The sequence below is a fragment of the Hyperolius riggenbachi genome, chromosome 10, assembly GCF_040937935.1.
Source record: "Hyperolius riggenbachi isolate aHypRig1 chromosome 10, aHypRig1.pri, whole genome shotgun sequence".
In the NCBI taxonomy this organism is placed as follows: Eukaryota; Metazoa; Chordata; class Amphibia; order Anura; family Hyperoliidae; genus Hyperolius; species Hyperolius riggenbachi.
In genome coordinates this window covers 80,529,204-80,547,849 of record NC_090655.1, presented here as the reverse complement: position 1 = coordinate 80,547,849, position 18,646 = coordinate 80,529,204, and the positions used below count along the sequence as shown (strand labels likewise).

The 18,646-nt window shown below is 46.1% G+C and overlaps 1 protein-coding gene across 2 annotated transcripts in view; it reads left to right on the top strand.

Annotated features, from left to right (window-relative positions):
- Positions 1-15,180, top strand: part of LOC137533986 (nuclear distribution protein nudE-like 1-B) — a 115,421-nt gene extending 100,241 nt beyond the window's left edge. The window contains exons 6-7 of one of the 2 annotated variants that reach the window (XM_068255313.1): positions 8,773-8,933; positions 14,613-15,180. In XM_068255313.1, the coding sequence (XP_068111414.1) occupies positions 8,773-8,933; positions 14,613-14,628 (177 nt within the window). In that variant the 3' untranslated portion in view covers positions 14,629-15,180. Of the gene's footprint in view, positions 1-8,772; positions 8,934-12,929; positions 13,012-14,612 lie in introns of those variants that run through there. The other variant, XM_068255312.1, reaches the window with a different exon arrangement.
- The last annotated feature ends 3,466 nt before the right edge of the window (positions 15,181-18,646 follow it).

Genomic DNA, 18,646 nt, shown 5'->3' with positions numbered 1-18,646 from the left:
GCAGTGGCACACACACAGTATGAATTAGCAAGGCTGTCTATGCAACACAAGTGTCAGTGGGACACAAAAAAAAAAATAGCTCACAAGAACAAGATTAGCTCTCAAAAGAGCTGTTGTGGGGTGCTATTTTAGCAATAAGAAATCGGCAAGGAGCAAGCTAACAAGCCTAAAAGAGCCTAACTAATCTTTCCCTATGAGAGTCTTCAGCAGCTGTCCCTTCTCTAATTACTGCAGGAACACGAGTGAGTGTAATGGCGGATGGTGCCTACCTTTTAGAAGGGGGAGTGGCTCCAGGAGTGTGTGTAGCCTGATTGGCTACAATGTGCCTACTGACTGTGATGTAGAGGGTCAAAGTAGACCCTAATGGTGCATTATGGGGGCGAACCGAACTTCCAGAAAAGTTCGCGGTTCTCCGCGATCGCGAACCCCGGAAGTTCGCCGCAAACCGTTCGGGCCATCTCTATACCCATATAAACTGCTTAGTAGTTGGAAATTTTCTCGTTATAATCATACACATTTACCATGTTTACTGCACTTTTTCATATGTTCTGTCTGTCTGCAAACATCTACAAGCTGTATTGCTACATGCACCACACTCCATACTCCTTTCCCCTGTTCTGCTTTCCTTGCCTTGCTCAGCTTCTCATGACCGGTTAGCTCTCTTTAAATCTCTCGCTCCCCCCCGCAGCTCAAAAAACTTCCAAACATTTAAATCTCATTCACATTTGCGTACTCTCTCCCTCCTGCTCTTACTTGCAGCTGGTGATATATCGCCTAACCCCCGGTTCAAAACCTGCTGCCAGGCAAACATCCCCTGCTCACTTGCTTCACACACTTCACAGCCCTCTGTCCACAAATAACGTCAACATCCATCCTCGCCCCAACCTTATTTCCATCCATCCCACCCACAAACACATGCTCCCCCTACCCTGTGGTCTCTGGAATACCAGATCCGTCCACAATAAACTTGGAGAGAAAGAGGTCGTGGATCACTGTCAAACACTCACCCCCACTGAGACATGGCTCACCCCATCTGACTCTGTCGCAGAGGCTGCTCTCTCCTATGGGGGCTTCACATCAGTCACACCCCCAGACCATCCCCTACTTTTCCAGTCTCTCCAGTCCATGGGCATTAATGACCTCACCCTGGCCTTGCTCTCATCCTACCTGTCCAACCGCTCCTTCACGACCTCCTTCAATGATTTATCATCCACCCCCAACCACCTCTCGGTGGGAGTCGCCCAAGGCTCGGTCCTTAGACCCCCTACTGTTCTCCCTATACACCTCTTCCGTTGGCAAGGTTATCTCCTACATGGGTTTTAACTATTATCTGTATGCAGATGACACCCAGATCTACCTCCACACCCCTGACCTATCCACCACTACCATGGACAAGGTCTCCTCCTGGATGTCTGTTAAGTTCCTTAAACTAAATCTGGACAAAATGGAATTTATGATCTTCCCACCCCGGCCATCGCTGAACCTCCCAGATGTGCATGTCACTGTTAGCCGTACTACCATTCACCCTACCTCTCAAGCCTGCTGTCTGGGTGTCACCCTGGACTCTGTGAGTTTTTGGATGTGGGGAGTGAAGGAGAGTGCAAGATCCACCCTTTCCTGACTTCTGCCACCACCAAACTCCTCATCCATGCCCTCATAATTTCCCGCCTTGACTACTGCAATGCCCTTCTGTCTGGTCTCCCTATGACCCGAATTGCCCGCTGCAGTCCATCATGAATGGGGCAGCCAGAATTATCCACTCCTCCCATCGCTCCACCACGGTTGCTCTCCTCTGTGAATCCCTCCACTGGCTTCCTATCCAGTCCAGAATCAGATTCAAGATACTGTGTCTGACCTACAAATCTGTCCACAAAACCTGTCCAACCTAGATTTCCGATCTTACTCAGAGGTACACACCTAATTGCTCGCTCCGCTTCTTTAATGAACTTTGCCTGGCCGCCCCCAGCATCACCCAGTCCCATGCAGGCCTCCAGCACTTCTCATGAGCTGCTCCAACACCATGGAACTTCCTACCTCCACCCATTCGGGCAGCCCCTACTTCAACATCTTCAAGAAGACTTTCAAAACTCACCTTTTCACTCTGGCCTACCACCCCTCAATAGTGCTGAACTCTAGTCCCCTCTAGTCCCCTACCTTCTGTGTCCCTACCTCTCCCTCTAGATTGTAAACCTTTGGGCAGGGTCCTCCTCCTTTTGTGTCCTACCTGATCATGCACCTCCATTACTTTGCACCCCACCCATGCTATGCATTTGAGTGAACTCCACTTGCCTTTCCCCATGCTCCCATCCAGTGACTAAGCATTACCTTGTACTCATACTGTGCTGCGTGATCTGGTTTTTCTTGCATTCCTGTATTGTCATTGCTGTATGTCACCCCTGAATATTGTCTGTAACCTAAACTAATGTCCAGCGCTGTGTAATATGTTGGCGTTTTATAAATACAATACATAAATAATGGAGCACGTTCTCTGGTCCAGGTTCCACATCTTTGGGAGACTGTATCTCTGGGGCCCTTCACCCCAGAGACCCCAAATTTCAGGTGTGTGTAGCAGAGGATCAAGGCTACACGTGGGCATAATCGGGGTGATGCTAGCCCCCAAGAACTAAAGATACCGCACCCCAAAAAAGGAATTATGGGTTAGGGGCCTTTTCTGTTAGGAACATTCCAGGCTGTTGACATTTGGCATGTATGTAGAAGGCATATTCACCTTCTTGCACTCCAAATTTGGGGTCACTGGCACCCCCAGAGCTGGAGATATGCCCCCACATTTTATTGAATTTTGTGCCTGGGTGCCCCCTCTTTGGGAGGCCATATTTATATTTAGTTATTAAACTTTGGGGGCTACACATGCGTACAGGTGGGGTCACGGCAGCCCCCCATAATTGGAGATACTGCAGCCTAAAAAATTTAAAGAAAATTGTTTGTTTTGGATTGTCCAAGTTTGGGCATTTGTTGGTCTTGAACCCCAGGGCTCAGAGCTTAGCTTTTAATGCCAGTGCCTAGATCAAAGCATGTTCTACATGCACTCCAAATTTGGTGTTTCTGACTCCTCCAGAGCCGGAGATATTGGGTTCAAAATAAGACCCGAAACTGTATACTTTTTTCAAAATAACCCAAAACAGCTTCAGGCATACTTAGGGCCAGGGGCCCCAAACATGGCATGTGTCTTCACCAGGTAGGGGACCACCTGCATGCCAAGCTTGGGGCCCCTGGCCCCCAGAGTTCAGCATTGGGCACCGATGTCCATTTTTGGGTGGGCAGGGCACTTTAAGCAACTTCCATTCTGTTGGTGCCAGTGGGCCCAAAATTGCTGTGCAGAGCCCTCGGGGCACCCAGAGAGTGCACAGCAAATTTGGTGTGCCTGCAAGTTTGCCTTGCAGTTCGCCAGACATGGCCTTTTATCTTAGCTACTCGGACACTTTCCTGCTCCCAACGTTGTGGGAACAGTTTATGGAGGGCCCCCTCCTATCCTGATAAGACTATACACTAGTGCCTATAGCAGTGATGGCGAACCCATGGCACAGGTGCCTGAGGCAGCATGTGGTCTCTGAGGACACGCGCGCTGTGCCCACCACCACCACTGATCGCTGTGCTTCAGTCCCCACCGCTGCTGCCTGAGCCCCACTCTTTCACTCATAGTAATAGACCTCAGAATCCTGGGCAACAGCCAAGCCAGAGAGGTACACGCTACTCGCGTCTAGTTTACTGCAAATGCAGAAGTGACGTCAGTTACTTCCTGCATTTTGAGTACGCTGGGCATGGGCAGCTTTTGCGCTTTCTCTGGCCAACACCATACAGCAGTTTAAGAAGAAAAGTTCCACTTAGAACAGGCCCCGACATGGTTGACGTAAGTAGTTGCGTGCATGTCCTCAATGTCAAATCCAGAGTTTGTCTTTTGCAAATAAACATATGAGTGCTGGCAGCATTGCTGCAGAGGTTGAAGGGTTGGGTGGTCAGCTTGTCAGTGCTCAGACCAAATGCCGCTCACTGTATTAAACTGGTGTAAAATGTTGTGTGGTACTATTGGTTGTGGAGCCCTTCCTATGTCTTGGTTACTACCTTGTGTGGTACTATTGGTTTCTGAGTCCTGTCAATGTCTTGGTTAGTACATTGCTTTTGTGCTATTGGTTGCTGAGTCCTGTCCATAATCTTGGTTAGTACGGTGTGTGGTACTATTGGTTGCTGAGTCATGTCTAGGTTAGTGCATTGTGTGTAACTACTGGTTGATGAGCCCTGTCCCTGTCTTGGTTAGTATGTTGCATTATACTTTTGGTTGTTGAGTCCTGTCCATGTCTTGGCCAGTACATTGCGTGATATTAGTTGCTGAGCCCTGTCCATGTCTTGGTTAGTACGTTGCATTGTATTGGTTGCTGAGCCCTGTCTATGTCTTGTTAAATTCATTGTATGGTACTATTGGTTGAAAAAAAAATGGAGTACTTACCTCGGGAAGGGAAACCCTCTGGATTCTTATGATGCTTACCCCTCAGTCCTTTTCTGCCTGATCCAGCACAGAATGCCCCCGAACTCCATGCGCAGCAATATTTTTACCTTTTTGGCTTCCAGTGCAGGGGCAGTGGAAGCTTTCTGATTGGGTTCCAGGAGAAATAGCCAAGCCCCATCAGGCCTGCTCTACTGCACAGGTGTGAGTTGCCTTTCTTTGCCTGCACAGTAGAGCAGACCCGATCGGGTTCGGCTTTTTCTGCCAGAGCCCAAACAGAGAGCCTCTACTGCGCTGCGCTGGAGCCCTGATGGTAAATATTGCCGTGTGCTGCTGTGCCTGCGTAGTGCTTGTCGAGCTCATTTTTGGGGGAGCCAGCACTGGATCCCCAGGGCTACAGAGGATGGGGAAAGTCTCATTAGGATCCTAAGGCTTCCCCTTCTCGAGGTAAGTACCCCATATGGGCTGTTTTTTGTTTGTTTTTTTTCCTGTTACAGATGAACTTTAATAGCTACACTATATACTCCTACTGATCAGGGTCTCTATTATCAATTCTATGGTAGTTCTAGGTTGGACCACCTTTATTTAACCTCCCTGGCGGTAAGCCTGTGCTGAGCTGCGCTAAGCCGCCGCAGAGGATTTCTCAGGCCCTGTTTGGCCAATTTGTACAAATCTTTTTTTGTTCCACGCAGCTAGCACTTTGCTAGCTGCGTGTACTATATGATCGCATACCTTGCGCAGCCTGGCCAGTCAGTGCCAGGCAGCGCTGAGGGGTGGATCGGGACTCCCTCCGACGCCATGACGTGGATGATGTCATCCCGATCGTCGCCATGGCGACGGGGGAAGCCAAACAGGAAATCCCGTTCTGAACGTGACATCCTGTTTGCTCTGATCGCCGAAGGTGATCAGAAGGGGCGGGGGGATGCCGCTGCACAGCAGTTATCATGTAGCTAGCGCTAGGCTAGCTAAATGATTTAAGAAAAAAAATGTTAAGCGCTGCGCTGCCCCCTGGCGGTTTTAATAGACCGCCAGGGAGGTTAAAACTCTATACTCATTTTGGGCAGGGCCTCCCTGAATTGGGAGAACTAGACTAATATACAAATCCTTTAACCCTTACACTGCTGTTTTTTTTTTTTTAATTATTATTATTATTATTACGTGCGTTGCAGCGCCACATTGGTTTGAGACTCCCACAGCGTAATGCAGAGCGGCACATGATATTTACTTGATCTGGATTCAGGATCAGCTCTCCTCTTCCACCACCGAGTGGCGCTGTAACACTGAAAGCCTCCTTCGGGTACCGATCACATCATATCGTGATCTGGATGTAAAGGATGATGTCAACATTACAGCGCCACTCGGTGGTTGGAGACGAGAGCCAAACCTGCTTGTAGTTTAGGTTAATATTGTGCTCCCTTTGCTGCTTTGCTGGGGGAGGCAACCCATATATAGCCGGTTGCAGCAGCCCTGTCCCAAGCTTTAGTACACAAAATAACTCACATGGGGCTGCTAAAGGGTTAATAAGGAACACTGTGCTAGGGATGGTCAATGAGATGCAAATTTCGAGGTGATGCAGCATTGTGTAAATTTATGCAGCTTGAACATGAACCAATCAAATCCTGCTGAGGTAAAATCCAGTTGGTTCATTTTCTAGCTGCATACATTTGCATGCAAAATTGGCATAGTCCCGCATCAACTGGAAATGATTTGCATCTCCTTGACCATCAATACACTGTACTAATATTAGGTATCACCACAGTGGCCTGCTTTTCACATGGCAATGTATCCTCGCGCGTTGAGGGTAAGGTTAGAGAGGGGAGGATTTGCCTGGTGTTGGTGGGGAGAGTACTCGCACCAGTGCTGTAGCAGCACAGAGGCTCTTGGAATACAGCGTGGCTATATGGGAAGGTATTTGTGGATGGGTCTGTACTGATCAGTACCAAAGTGGTTGGTGGTTTTTTGGCTATGTGGACTGTGTGGCCAGGAGGTGGAATCCCCTAAAAATGAATGCCCTCAGAGGTGAGAAGGGAGACTTTGAGAAGGGGTCACAGTCTGATCTGTAAGGTGAGGCTGATGCAGGGTATAGTGCACTCTAATGGGCAGGGAGACTCAAAGGGTTCAAATTGATGGACGTAATTTTTTTTTTCAATCTGGTAAACACAGCAGCTTCTGCTGTAATAAAATGTCATAAACAATCATTGGAGCGGTCAGAACAGCTGTGCATATTCTCTGCAAATAGCTCTAGCTTTATGCAACCTTTTTTTTTTTTTTTACAAACCATTTAATTCGTGTACATCTATATTTACAGCCAGCAGCAGTAGTAGTCCTTTTTATATGGCTGTGAAGTTAACTACTCAGTGAGAAACCCTTCACCTTGTGAAAGTGACATCATGCCTCGGAGTGTTTACATGTGCGGTCATATGGCTTAGCCACTGATGGATCGCAGTGCTGTATAAAGAAAAACGTTTTTTTCCTTCTAACAGCCTGCTAGCCGCGATCACGGGCTAGCAGGCTTTCTACAGAGTGGAGCTCCATAATTGAACCAGGAATATGCATGTAATCCCTGCTAATCTCCTCCCCCAGGACTTGACACCAATCAGCGTTAGGCAGTCCTGGGGGAGCCACCTTGCGGCTGCCGATCAGCGTTAAAATCGCATATGATTTTACACAATGTGAAATGCACGTAATGCTTTGCAATGGCAATGCACTTCTGATCCTTTCTCCAGACCTTATTCACTGTTGTGATCGGGGGTGTCCTTTTACAGCAGCATAATGGACAAGCATTTGCATTTATACTGTAAACTAAACCTCGCTCACATATGGGTCAACTTCCCCATCTTTAAACATATAGAAAGTAAGTTATTTCCTTTTAAACAATACCGGTTGTCCTGCCTCCTAATACTTTTAGCCATAGCCCCTGAACAAGCATGTGGCAGATCAGGTGTTTCTGACATTGTCAGATCTGACAAGATTTGTTGCATGTTTGTTTCTGGACACTACTGCAGCCACATAGATCAGCAAGGCAACTGGTATTGTTTAAAAGGAAATAAATATGGCAGCTTCCATATACCTCTCATTTCAGGACAAGGCAATAATCATAAAAAAGTTAAATACCTATTGTTTTTTATCATCCTTAGGGGACGCAATCCGCGCGCGTATGAGAGGTATCTGCGAAGGACACTTGGGCGCAGGATACAGCCGATAGATGGCTGATCCTGCTGTTGCACAAGTTCCTGGCCGTATTAAATACTATTCCCCCTCCAGGCCGCCATGGATGGTGGGGAATGAAATAATTCGGCTTTCAGCAACTGCTGGAAGCCAAATTATTGTCTTAAAAGTAACTTCAGCTCCGTCTTCTGAAGTTACTACCTGTGCGCTGCTATATCCGTAATACCTATTACGGCCTATGGCGGCGCCAGCTGCACCCAAGTCTCCTGCGCTGAATTAAGTGTTCGATCCGCGCCCCCCCCCCCCCCCTCATCTCATTCCGCTGTGTCTGTATTGTAATTCCTAGGCTGCGGCTGGGTCCCGGCCCGATCCCTCGGGTCGTCCTCAGCTGCCTCAATTAAGATGGCCACCAAGTCCTGCCACATCTGCACAGTTCTCATAGCCGCAAGTGCGACTGTGCAGCTCTAAGTCCTCCTCCAGCTCTGTTTTTGTTCCCGGCTGTCTCGTGTGCTCCCTAAGGATGATAGAAAACAATAGGTATTTCTCTTTTTTTTTTTTTTTTCTTTTTCTTCTTTATGATTTTCACCTCGTAAGTCCTTTAAGCTGTCCTAAGTCATCCTGGAATGCCAATTTTGCCAGAAGACCATTTAGAAAATAAACCTCTGACCTGACTGCAGGGAGGCAGTTAAGCTGTTCCCCGGAAACAGAATGTTGCTCCGCCCATACCTGCCCTGACGAGGAAGGTGGGTGGGGAGCTACGTCACTGTGAGGCATGGGTGGAGTAACTTCCTGCTTACAGGGTACAAGTAAACCTGCTGGTAGGTCAGAAGGCTAATTTTCAGGATGGGTTCCTGGCAAAACATGGCAGCATTTCTGGATAAAATTAAATAGTGATCTAGGTGAGGTTTTTTTTTTTTATAAGCTCTCTAAGGCACGGTTCATTTAGGAATTTTCTAATTGGGTACTTTTCACACGCTATATTCACACTTGGTGCCATTCTGTCAGGAAGCATGGCAAGGTATTAAGCTGTGGATGGACTGATCTATGAGGTCTTATAAAATGATGCGGCTATATCAGGCTTGGCATCTGTAAGGTTGTGTGAGATCAGTCACTCCCTCTAACTGGCTCTGTTGTCTCCTCTGCAGGCCTTAGAATCCAAGCTTGCTGCATGCAGGAACTTTGCCAAGGACCAGGCATTGTGCAAGTCTTGCATCCCAGGAAGCATGAACAGCAGCAGCACAAACCACATACTAAGCAGCGGAACAAAGTTCTCCCAGGTCGGGCACACTACGTTCTTTGATAAGGGGTACGTAGGAGCGACATTCTCAGATGCTTGTATTGAGCGCTCAGTATCACTTCACACTCCTGCCACCTGTTCATTTCCTCTGTGTTGCCTTCACTGCACTACTTCATTCACTCTTCATTCCTATACTATCTGATTCTCAGATCTGTCACCCCTAGTGCAGCTCATGACGAGTGTCTGCCAAGTTATGACTGCAGTCAAAGGAGTAAAGCCTGTATTATTCCATCAACCGATTCAATGTAAAACGCCTACATTTAGCTCTTTACCGCATTGTCCACAGATGAGCTTCTAAAGCATTTTGGATGATTTATCGATAGAATATGAGATTGTAAGCAGTGTGTAATCCCTTTCTTTTATGCTAGCACACATTAGATTTTCATCCACCAGTTGTCAGCATAAAGCCTTATTCACACACCAGATGGTTCTCGCCTAATTTGGCCGGTGGGGGCTGCCTATGCCAAGAATCTGGCTTGTGTATTTCAGCCACCGATCCTCCCTAGTGTTGTCACTGTTATGCCGGGTCTACACGGCACGATGTGTCTTATCAGCGGCTTCATTGATAAGATCCGACAGGTCCGCTCTCGCCGCAGCCAATTCCCCGCGAGCGGAGAATCGAGGGGAAGATGAGCGGCGTCGGCGGGGATGAGTGGGTATCGAATCCGACGGACGAGCGGGGATGCGGAAGAGTCGATCCGGATCGCTCTGTGTAGACCCAGCTTTAGATCTGGAGTGGCGGGTCATCTTATCTGAGCGCTCACCAAGAGCATTGTTCTCCTTATCTTTGTGTCCTGCGTCATCATGCCTCCTTCCTTCTACATATTATCTGGTCTGATTTCCTACAGTCATGACAAGGTGAGGTCATCAGGTGGACATGTTGATGATGATGTTTAAAGAGAACCTGAGGCCAAAATGTATTATAAAAACCTACTTAAAGGGAACCAGAGACGAAGCACCCATTGTGTATTTTACCATATATATCAGTAAGAACATTAGAGAAAACACCATGCTCTCTGTTTCATCCTCACTGCTAAAAGTGTCTGTTATCAGCTGTGATAAGAATCCCGGACTGCGCATTCAGTCTGGCTTTGCAGGGAATAATTATAGCTGAGTCATTATAGCAGAGCCACAAGGGGGCAGGCTTGGGCTTGAAAAGACACCAGAGAAGTCAGACTCAGCTATAATCTTTCCGTAGCAAAGCTAGACTGAGTGCTCAGTCGGGAATTCTTATCAGAGGTGATAACAGTCAGATTAAACATTGAAACAAAGAGCAGATTAGGTGTTTACTGTGTTCCCACTGATTTATAAGGTAAAATACAAGAGGGTGCTTCATCTCTGGTTCTCTTTAATTAAAAATTACTATAGCAAGTGACTTGTCTATATATCCTATCTAAAGTTTAGATGTTTTACACAGCAAATCTAGCTGCAAACAGCTTCAACCGTATAGGATTTATTTCTTCCTGTGATACAATGAGAGCGGCCATGTTTTGCTTGTTATCAGCAACACAGGCAAATCTCCACCCCCTCAGCCACTCCCCTCTCCGCCCCCTCTGAAATCACTGTATATAGGGGGGGGCGCGTGTGTTTTTTGCAGTGCATGGGGCGACTAGCAGTATATACAGCAGAGTAGCCCCAGTGAAGATAGTACTGTTGCCCCGGTCAGTATACGGTTAGTATAGTTCTTCCCTAGGGGCCGACGATATACTTAACTTCGGTGGCCGCTTCACCGTTACTGTTGCAATCTCCCGCTGTCAGGGAGCCATGAGCAGTGCACACTAGGATCCAGGCGAGCGGCCGATTCCCCTGTAACTGGCTCAATCTCCCACCACCAGCCGCTACTCTGACCTCTGACCGCATAGCAAAGCGACCCGATGCGCCGTTATGACAGGACAGCGGGTCGCCTATCAGCATGCATACAGGGCTTCCTGTATGCGTGCTAATAGGCGACCCGCTGTCCTGTCATAACTGCGCATCGGGTAGCTTTGCTATGCGGTCAGAGTAGTGGCTGGCGGTGGGGAATTGAATCAGTTACAGGGGAATCGGCCGCCCGCCTGGATCCTAGTGTGCGCTGCTCATGGCCCCCTGACAGCGGCTTCCTGCCTCCACTGCAGCCCGGTGCGTCTCTCCCAATCGGTGCACAGTGGTGCAGGCAAATGCAAATAAGTATGTGACGTGCCTCCTCGCTAAAGCTCAGCCCCATGGAGCGCCGAGGCGCTGAAAGAACTGGGGGCGGGGCTCTAGTAGTTTTATTAGTTTAAATAGTATTTCATATAATAAAAATAAGCTTTTGGGGGAAGAAAGTCCCAGAAACTATATGTAGGGGGCACAAAAATGAAATCCGTAAAAGTTTGCCTCGGATCCACTTTAAGCACTAAGAAGTGGGAAGCCTCTGGATCCTAATGAAGCTTTCCTTACTGTCCTCTGGTCCCCTGTTGCCGCATGCGGACTCTTCAGCTGATCAGAGCCGCACTCCTCTTCCTGCATGTGGCCTGTCTGTGCCGTAGCACGGAGCCCATGCAAGAGTGCCTTATCGCTCAGGATTGGTCAATCTCGCACAGGCGCTGTATGGCCACATTCGTGCGTGAAGAGGGGCATGGTCCAGATCCAATTACCAACAAGGAAGGCAGGGATCCATCTTCCTGCGTCGCCAGGGGAGTATTCAGCTTTACAATTGGGAGAAACAAGTGGAGGAGGATTCCAACAGGGCATTACCTTTTATTCATTATTTGTTAAATATACAGTATATTTAAATATATTTAAAGTACTTAGAAAATGTCAGATAATTTGCCTTTCAATGCGCAATGGCAAAAGATGTTCTGCGGCGTTTGTCCGTCCGGAAAGTGACAAAGGACCTGACAAAGATGGAAGGACACTGAAATATGACGTGAGGCATCTTTGATCCAGCATACCCACCATCGGAAGCTGGTAACGGCAGGCCACGGCACCGGGCAGACAAACTGTGCAGGACATCTCCGCCATTCCGTTGCATTGATAAGCGAACTGTCTTCATAAAAAAAAAAAAAAGATGAAAAGCACTTACTAGATGCCTGAATTGTGAAAATAAACGGTAATACCCTATTGGAGCCCTCCTTTTTTTTCTGTAGTGTGTGATCAGAACTGGACTTGGAGGAGAAGGACAGAGTGGGCATTACAGTGGGCTTTTATATATAGCCCACATCATTGTTTGCCCATTTGAAAACTTACAATGGAACGCAGATATTTTTTGGGCAAATCTTATGTCTCTGACAATAAGCGGACATCCCAGGGTGCCCTGGCAGTAAGCGGACATCCCAGGGTGCCCTGGCAGTAAGCGGACATCCCAGGGTGCTCCGACAAACCAGTGTCGCATATTTCATGTCTGATCAGCTGATTTTTGCAGGTAAAACATTTCCCACACTCAGCATATCAATGTATTTTTACCAGTGTCAGATATTTCATGGCGGATCAGCTTATTAATGCAGGTCAAAAAATTTCCCATACTTATCTAACAATAGCGAGAGGACATATAGATATGCTATTTCATGTCTGATCAGCTTAATATTGCTGGTCAAAACCATTAGCCACACAGCATATCAATGTATTCTCACCAGGGTCAGATAATTCAGCTCTGACAAATCTATTATTTGCAGGACAAAACATTTCCCATACTGGGCGTTTCAATATGTCCTCTCACAAGTGTCAGATATTTTATGTCTGTTCAGTTTTATTATTGCTGGTCAAAACATTTCCCACACTCAGCATATCAATATGCTTCTTACAGCTATTTCAGCTCTTACTAGCTGATTATTGGAGGTTAAAACATTTCCCATAATCAGCAAATCAATATGTCTTCTCAGCGTTGTTAGATATTTCATGTCTGATCAGCTTACTATTGCAGGTTAAAACATTTCCCACACTCAGCATATCAATATGTCCTCTCACCAGTGTCAGTTATTTCAGCTGACAAGCTATTTGCTGGTCTAATAATTTCCCACACTCAGCATTTCAATGTCTTCTCAACAGTGTCAGATGTTTCAGCGTTGACAAGCGGATATTTGCTGGTTAAAACCATTCCCGCACTTAACATATCAATATGTCCTCTGACCAGTGTCCTATAATTCATGGCTGATCAGCTTCTTATTGCAGGTAAAAATATTTCCCACACTCAGCATATTAACATGTGTCCTCCAGTGTCAGATATTTCACATTTGACCTGCTGAAATTTGCTGGTCGGAATATTTCCCACACTCAGCATGTTAATATGTCCTCTCATCAGTGTCAGATATGTCTTGTCTGATCAGCTTGTAATTGCAGGTCAAAACATTTCATGCATTCATCATATGTTATCAGTTTATTTTCCCCTCTGGTTTCCTTTAAGTAATAAATATATATCTATGTCTATGTCTATCTGTCTGTCTACATGTAAAACCCGAAACAAAGACAACTGAGGAGAATAGGACAAGAGACAACTGGGTCATTTGCAGACCAACAGCACAGTGCACCAAATAATATCTGATCGTTTTTCATTCCTGTGTAGCTTACCGTTTCTTACAGGCAGCATTTTTGAGCACTCAGGCTACTTCTTGCCATCCCCTTTGTAACATGGCTTTACATCTGCGTCAACAAGGAGATGACATCATGGCCATAGCACTGCAAAACTGTCATCTGAGGTAACTGTAACCAACCGGTACTATAGAGAGAGGAGGATTTCTGCAGGAATGCTGCATTACCGCAACTTGTAATTTTAGCCCAATTACAGAACTAAGAAGCATTGGACCAATTAAAGAATGGAGAATTCTTTCAGCGAAAATCATATTACAACTGTTATTTCAGATGTGACACAAGACTTGGATACTACCTAATATTTCATAAAATAATTTGATTGGCCTAAAATGTTTGATATTCCGATTGCATTCTCTGATTGGTCCAATACTCAAGTATTATAATTAACCAACTTTATTAACAAAATGACAAAAAGACTTTCCTCTGAAATGTGTAATCTGCATTTTCAGTAATCCGATTTTCCCTGGAATTGGAAATTGCCATTGCCGACCATCCCTAAGAAACTGCCAATCAGGTCCTTTCAACCACAAAGCCTTATTAAGCGCTGGAATACACCCATCACAAACATGTCTGTTTTTTCTTCTGAAACTAATGGCAGACTTGACTGGAGAATAGCAACAAGGGAAAACACGGGAGGTGGGGTCATATCTACACAATGGATTTTTTTTTTGCATATGTTAAAGAGCACTGGGGTAATTAGGGGGCCAGAGAAAGCTGCTATTGAAATATTGGAAAAATATTCCAATAATCCACTACTTAATTTGGATATTAAAAGATCAGTCATTTTCACCTAACCTTGTTCTTAAGCAAGCTGTCACTCTACCGATCCCTAACCTGTCCCCCGCCACAAAATGCCTAATCGACCACCCAAGTGATGCCTAACCCTAACTGCCCACCCCACCAACTGCAATTCCCGCCCATCCATAATATAAGATGTTGTGACAACCCGAATCCCTCTTTAAAGTTCTATGATTTTGGATGTGGGGATTCATCATTCTTTTTCTAGACCCTTATCTTAGCTACAGCACCTATTTGGATGGCCCCTATATATATTTTGCAACCGCATATGGTATATTTCCTTAAAAAAGGCTTGGTTGTCTGTTACACCACCATTTACTTTTTGTCACTTATTTATTTTGCTAGGAACAAAGATGCCTAAAGAATTGGTGGAGATTTTGAAACCAGAGTCCTTTCATTCCCACTCTGAGGGACTTCAGTCTGAAGAGAATGGCCGATTTCCATGAAGATTACTTATATGGATCCTCAGAGATGCAGATCACACCTCATGTTTGATAATATAATACATGATCCACTAAAATTCACCTGTTGTGCAGACAAGTCCAGGGTAATTGGTATCATCCCGATTCATTACTTCTGAATTAAGAGATAAAGGGAAGACTATAAGACCAAAGTGAGTAAAGTATGTAGGGTATCAAGCGCTCATAAATCAGTTACTTTATGCAGGTACAAAGGGTCTCATTTAATCACGAGCTCCCCCCTTCGATACCCGACTCACTGGATCTGGCAGCCAGACAGGGTCTGAATGCACATCAGGTGTATAGGACATCTCTACGCCTCTCTGGCAATCTGCACGGTACTTTGTAATCCCCATCATCCCGTCATCAGTAAAGCCAATAGACAGCTGTTACTGCTGCGCAAGCCGGGGCCCCACTGAATCCTAGCTCCACCCGTAATGGACCAAAGTGCTGTTGAAAACAGTTAATATTTGTTTAGCATTTTCACATTAAAGGCCGTTTCACACAGGTGCTAAAGGAAGGTGCTTGGTGCTCCTCGCTTAAAAAGAACCTGAGATGAGAAGCGTCTCATGTTCCATATTTACCTGGGGCATCCTTGAGGCCACTCATCCCTCACAATCTCCCTGGGTGGCTCCGGACACTGGCAATTCAGCCCTTCATCGGGCATGCGCTCCCCAGCGCGCTTCCCCTATCGTGCTCCTGTCCCCCTGCCACGAGAGTGCAATGTGCTCCTTTTTTCCTCTGGTTTCCTTCCTTCGGGCTTCTGCATGCTTTATGCTGAGATCCTCAGACGCCTAATGCATGGCATGCCATCATGAGCCTCCAGGGGCAGTATACAGCACAGAGGAAGAGTAGACCAGATTCAGCGTGGACTAGGTAAATATAACTGCACTTTACAAGGAAGGGGAATCTGGCCACGGTGCGGGGTGGGGGTCCTACCGTAAGGCTTTTGCTGGTGGCCCGGGCCACTGAAGTTCTAACCATGTGACGTTACAACCAGTTAAAGCTTCCTCTTGTACCTTAACGGTGTTCCCCAACCCTTTCCTCAAGTACCACCAGCAGTGCATGTTTTGTGGAAATACACACAGAAGTATTTAATCAGCTCTGCTGAGGCACTAAATATCTCACTTGTGAATATTTGCTATTTCCCTCAAAACATGGACTGTTGGTGGGCCTTGAGGACAGGGTTGGGAAGTCTGGCCCTATAATATTTCTCTCTAAGGCAGGGAACACACTAGATGCAATTGTGCATGTGCCCAGAAGGCAAAACGCACACAATTCCACAGGCTATTGAAGTCCTTAGTCTTGTTCGGGAAACGGTCATCGTGTTTTGCATTTTTCCATGCATTTTTAAATATCACATCTTTCTGCTTTTCCCTGCACGATGTGCACATTTGCATACAGTATATTTTGCCAGAAACGCAGAATAAGAGAGAGCAATAGCGGCAAAATGTTAGCAGAAAATGCAAACTTAAAAGCCAACGGAGACCCAGAAATTGATGGGGAAAATGGCCCTGCAAGTGTGTTCCCTGCCTAAGCAGTGGAGATGACTATTGTAGTCGATGTTATGAGTGCTCACACTGCACAGAAACCTACAGACTGTGACAGGGAGGGGAGCCAAAATCCGAATGGGAACTCTGGCCATGCACTGTACTATCCAACTGTACCACAAAATGACTGAATAAATAGTACAATCAAATCAGTCAATTAATTGATTACAAATGTTCGCTTCATCAAATAATGTTTTAATAAATCCTTTTCTATGAGAAAATTGCTGCCATTTCAGCGTTTTATTTGGTATTACAATTTGAGGACTTTTTATTTTTATGCTTAAACATGCGATGTACCACCTCTGCTCACATTGCTAGTAAAAATAAACAAAATGTCTCGTTTATTTCTAATAAAAGAAAATTTAATAAGATGTAAAAAAAAAAACACATTTTAAAAACAGAAATAAAAACCATGAATCAAATGTTTTAAAGACAATATTGGCCTCAATTCACTAAGCTTAACTCCTGTCTTTAATAACTCTTCTGAGCTGTTTTACAGTTATCACAATTATATCACCATGGTGATAACTGTAAAACAGCTCAGAAGAGTTATTAAAGACAGGAGTTAAGGTTAGTGAATTGAGGCAATGTACCTTGTTGGTGGCATTCAATAATGAGTCTAATAAAATCATACTTGGGCCCTGCTTTACATTGTCCAGTGCAGATGATCTAGATGAGAGTTTAAAAGTTATGGGGTTATATTTCTTCACTCCAAATTCTAGTTTTTGCCTTGAGCCGTATTAGGTTGTCTGGGTTTGAGTTCCTGTCTTTAGGATTATGTAGATTACCATGTGATTGACAAGGTTGGTTTTAATTGGAGTATTGTCCATATGTTCGTTGATGCTATGAATTAAGGTGAATCTGAAGCATAATTAAAATAAAACCGCTCTGGGTCTTATAGAGCCTTTCCGCTCATCTCCGTGTTTCCCCGCAGGCCCCTCTGTTTAAATCTCCACCGTGGGAGGTTTTGAGAGTCTTCAGGAGCCCGAGTACTTTCAAAGACGTGCGGCTCTGTATTGCACACATGCGAGAGGTGGTGCTCGCTCGTATGTAGTGTGGCCCATCTTCTGGAGCCCAAGTGCTCCTAAAGACTTCCGAAGCTTACCCACAGCAGAAGAAAGCAGTCTCCCATTTGTCATGGGCTAGAGACTAGTGTTGGGCGAACAGTGTTCGCCACTGTTCGGGTTCTGCAGAACATCACCCTGTTCGGGTGATGTTCGAGTTCGGCCACATGGCCGAACTAAGAGCGCATGGCCGAACGTTCCCCGAACGTTCGGCTAGCGCTGTGATTGGCCGAACGGGTCACGTGGTTCGGACCCGAACGCGCTCTGATTGGCCGAACTGTCACGTGGTTCGGGTAAATAAATACCCGAACCACGTCATATCTCCGCCATTTGTCTGTGGGTTTAGCTTTGGGTAGGCAGGCAGGGTAGTTCGCGCTCCAGCCACGCTAGCCAGGGTCCCCCCTGTCATTGTGTCGCTGCTTGGAACAGTAGTACACCGCTCGCTCAGCCACACTATATAGCATTCTGTTTACTGCCACTCTGTGTACCTCGCTCAGCCACATTATATAGCATTCTGTTCACTGTTCTGTGTCTGCTGGGAATAGTGGTACACCGCTCGCTCAGCCACACTATATAGCATTCTGTTTACTGTTCTGTGTCTGCTGGGAATAGTGGTACACCGCTCGCTCAGCCACACTATATAGCATTCTGTTTACTGTTCTGTGTCTGCTGGGAATAGTGGTACACCGCTCGCTCAGCCACACTATATAGCATTCTGTTTACTGTTCTGTGTCTGCTGGGAATAGTGGTACACCGCTCGCTCAGCCACACTATAGCATTCTGTTTACTGTTCTGTGTCTGCTGGGAATAGTGGTACACCGCTCGCTCAGCCACACTATATAGCATTCTGTTCACTGTTCTGTGTCTGCTGGGAATAGTGGTACACCGCTCGCTCAGCCACACTATATAGCATTCTGTTTACTGTTCTGTGTCTGCTGGGAATAGTGGTACACCGCTCGCTCAGCCACACTATATAGCATTCTGTTTACTGTTCTGTGTCTGCTGGGAATAGTAGTACACCGCTCGCTCAGCCACACTATATAGCATTCTGTTTACTGTTCTGTGTCTGCTGGGAATAGTGGTACACCGCTCGCTCAGCCACACTATAGCATTCTGTTTACTGTTCTGTGTCTGCTGGGAATAGTGGTACACCGCTCGCTCAGCCACACTATATAGCATTCTGTTCACTGTTCTGTGTCTGCTGGGAATAGTGGTACACCGCTCGCTCAGCCACACTATATAGCATTCTGTTTACTGTTCTGTGTCTGCTGGGAATAGTGGTACACCGCTCGCTCAGCCACACTATA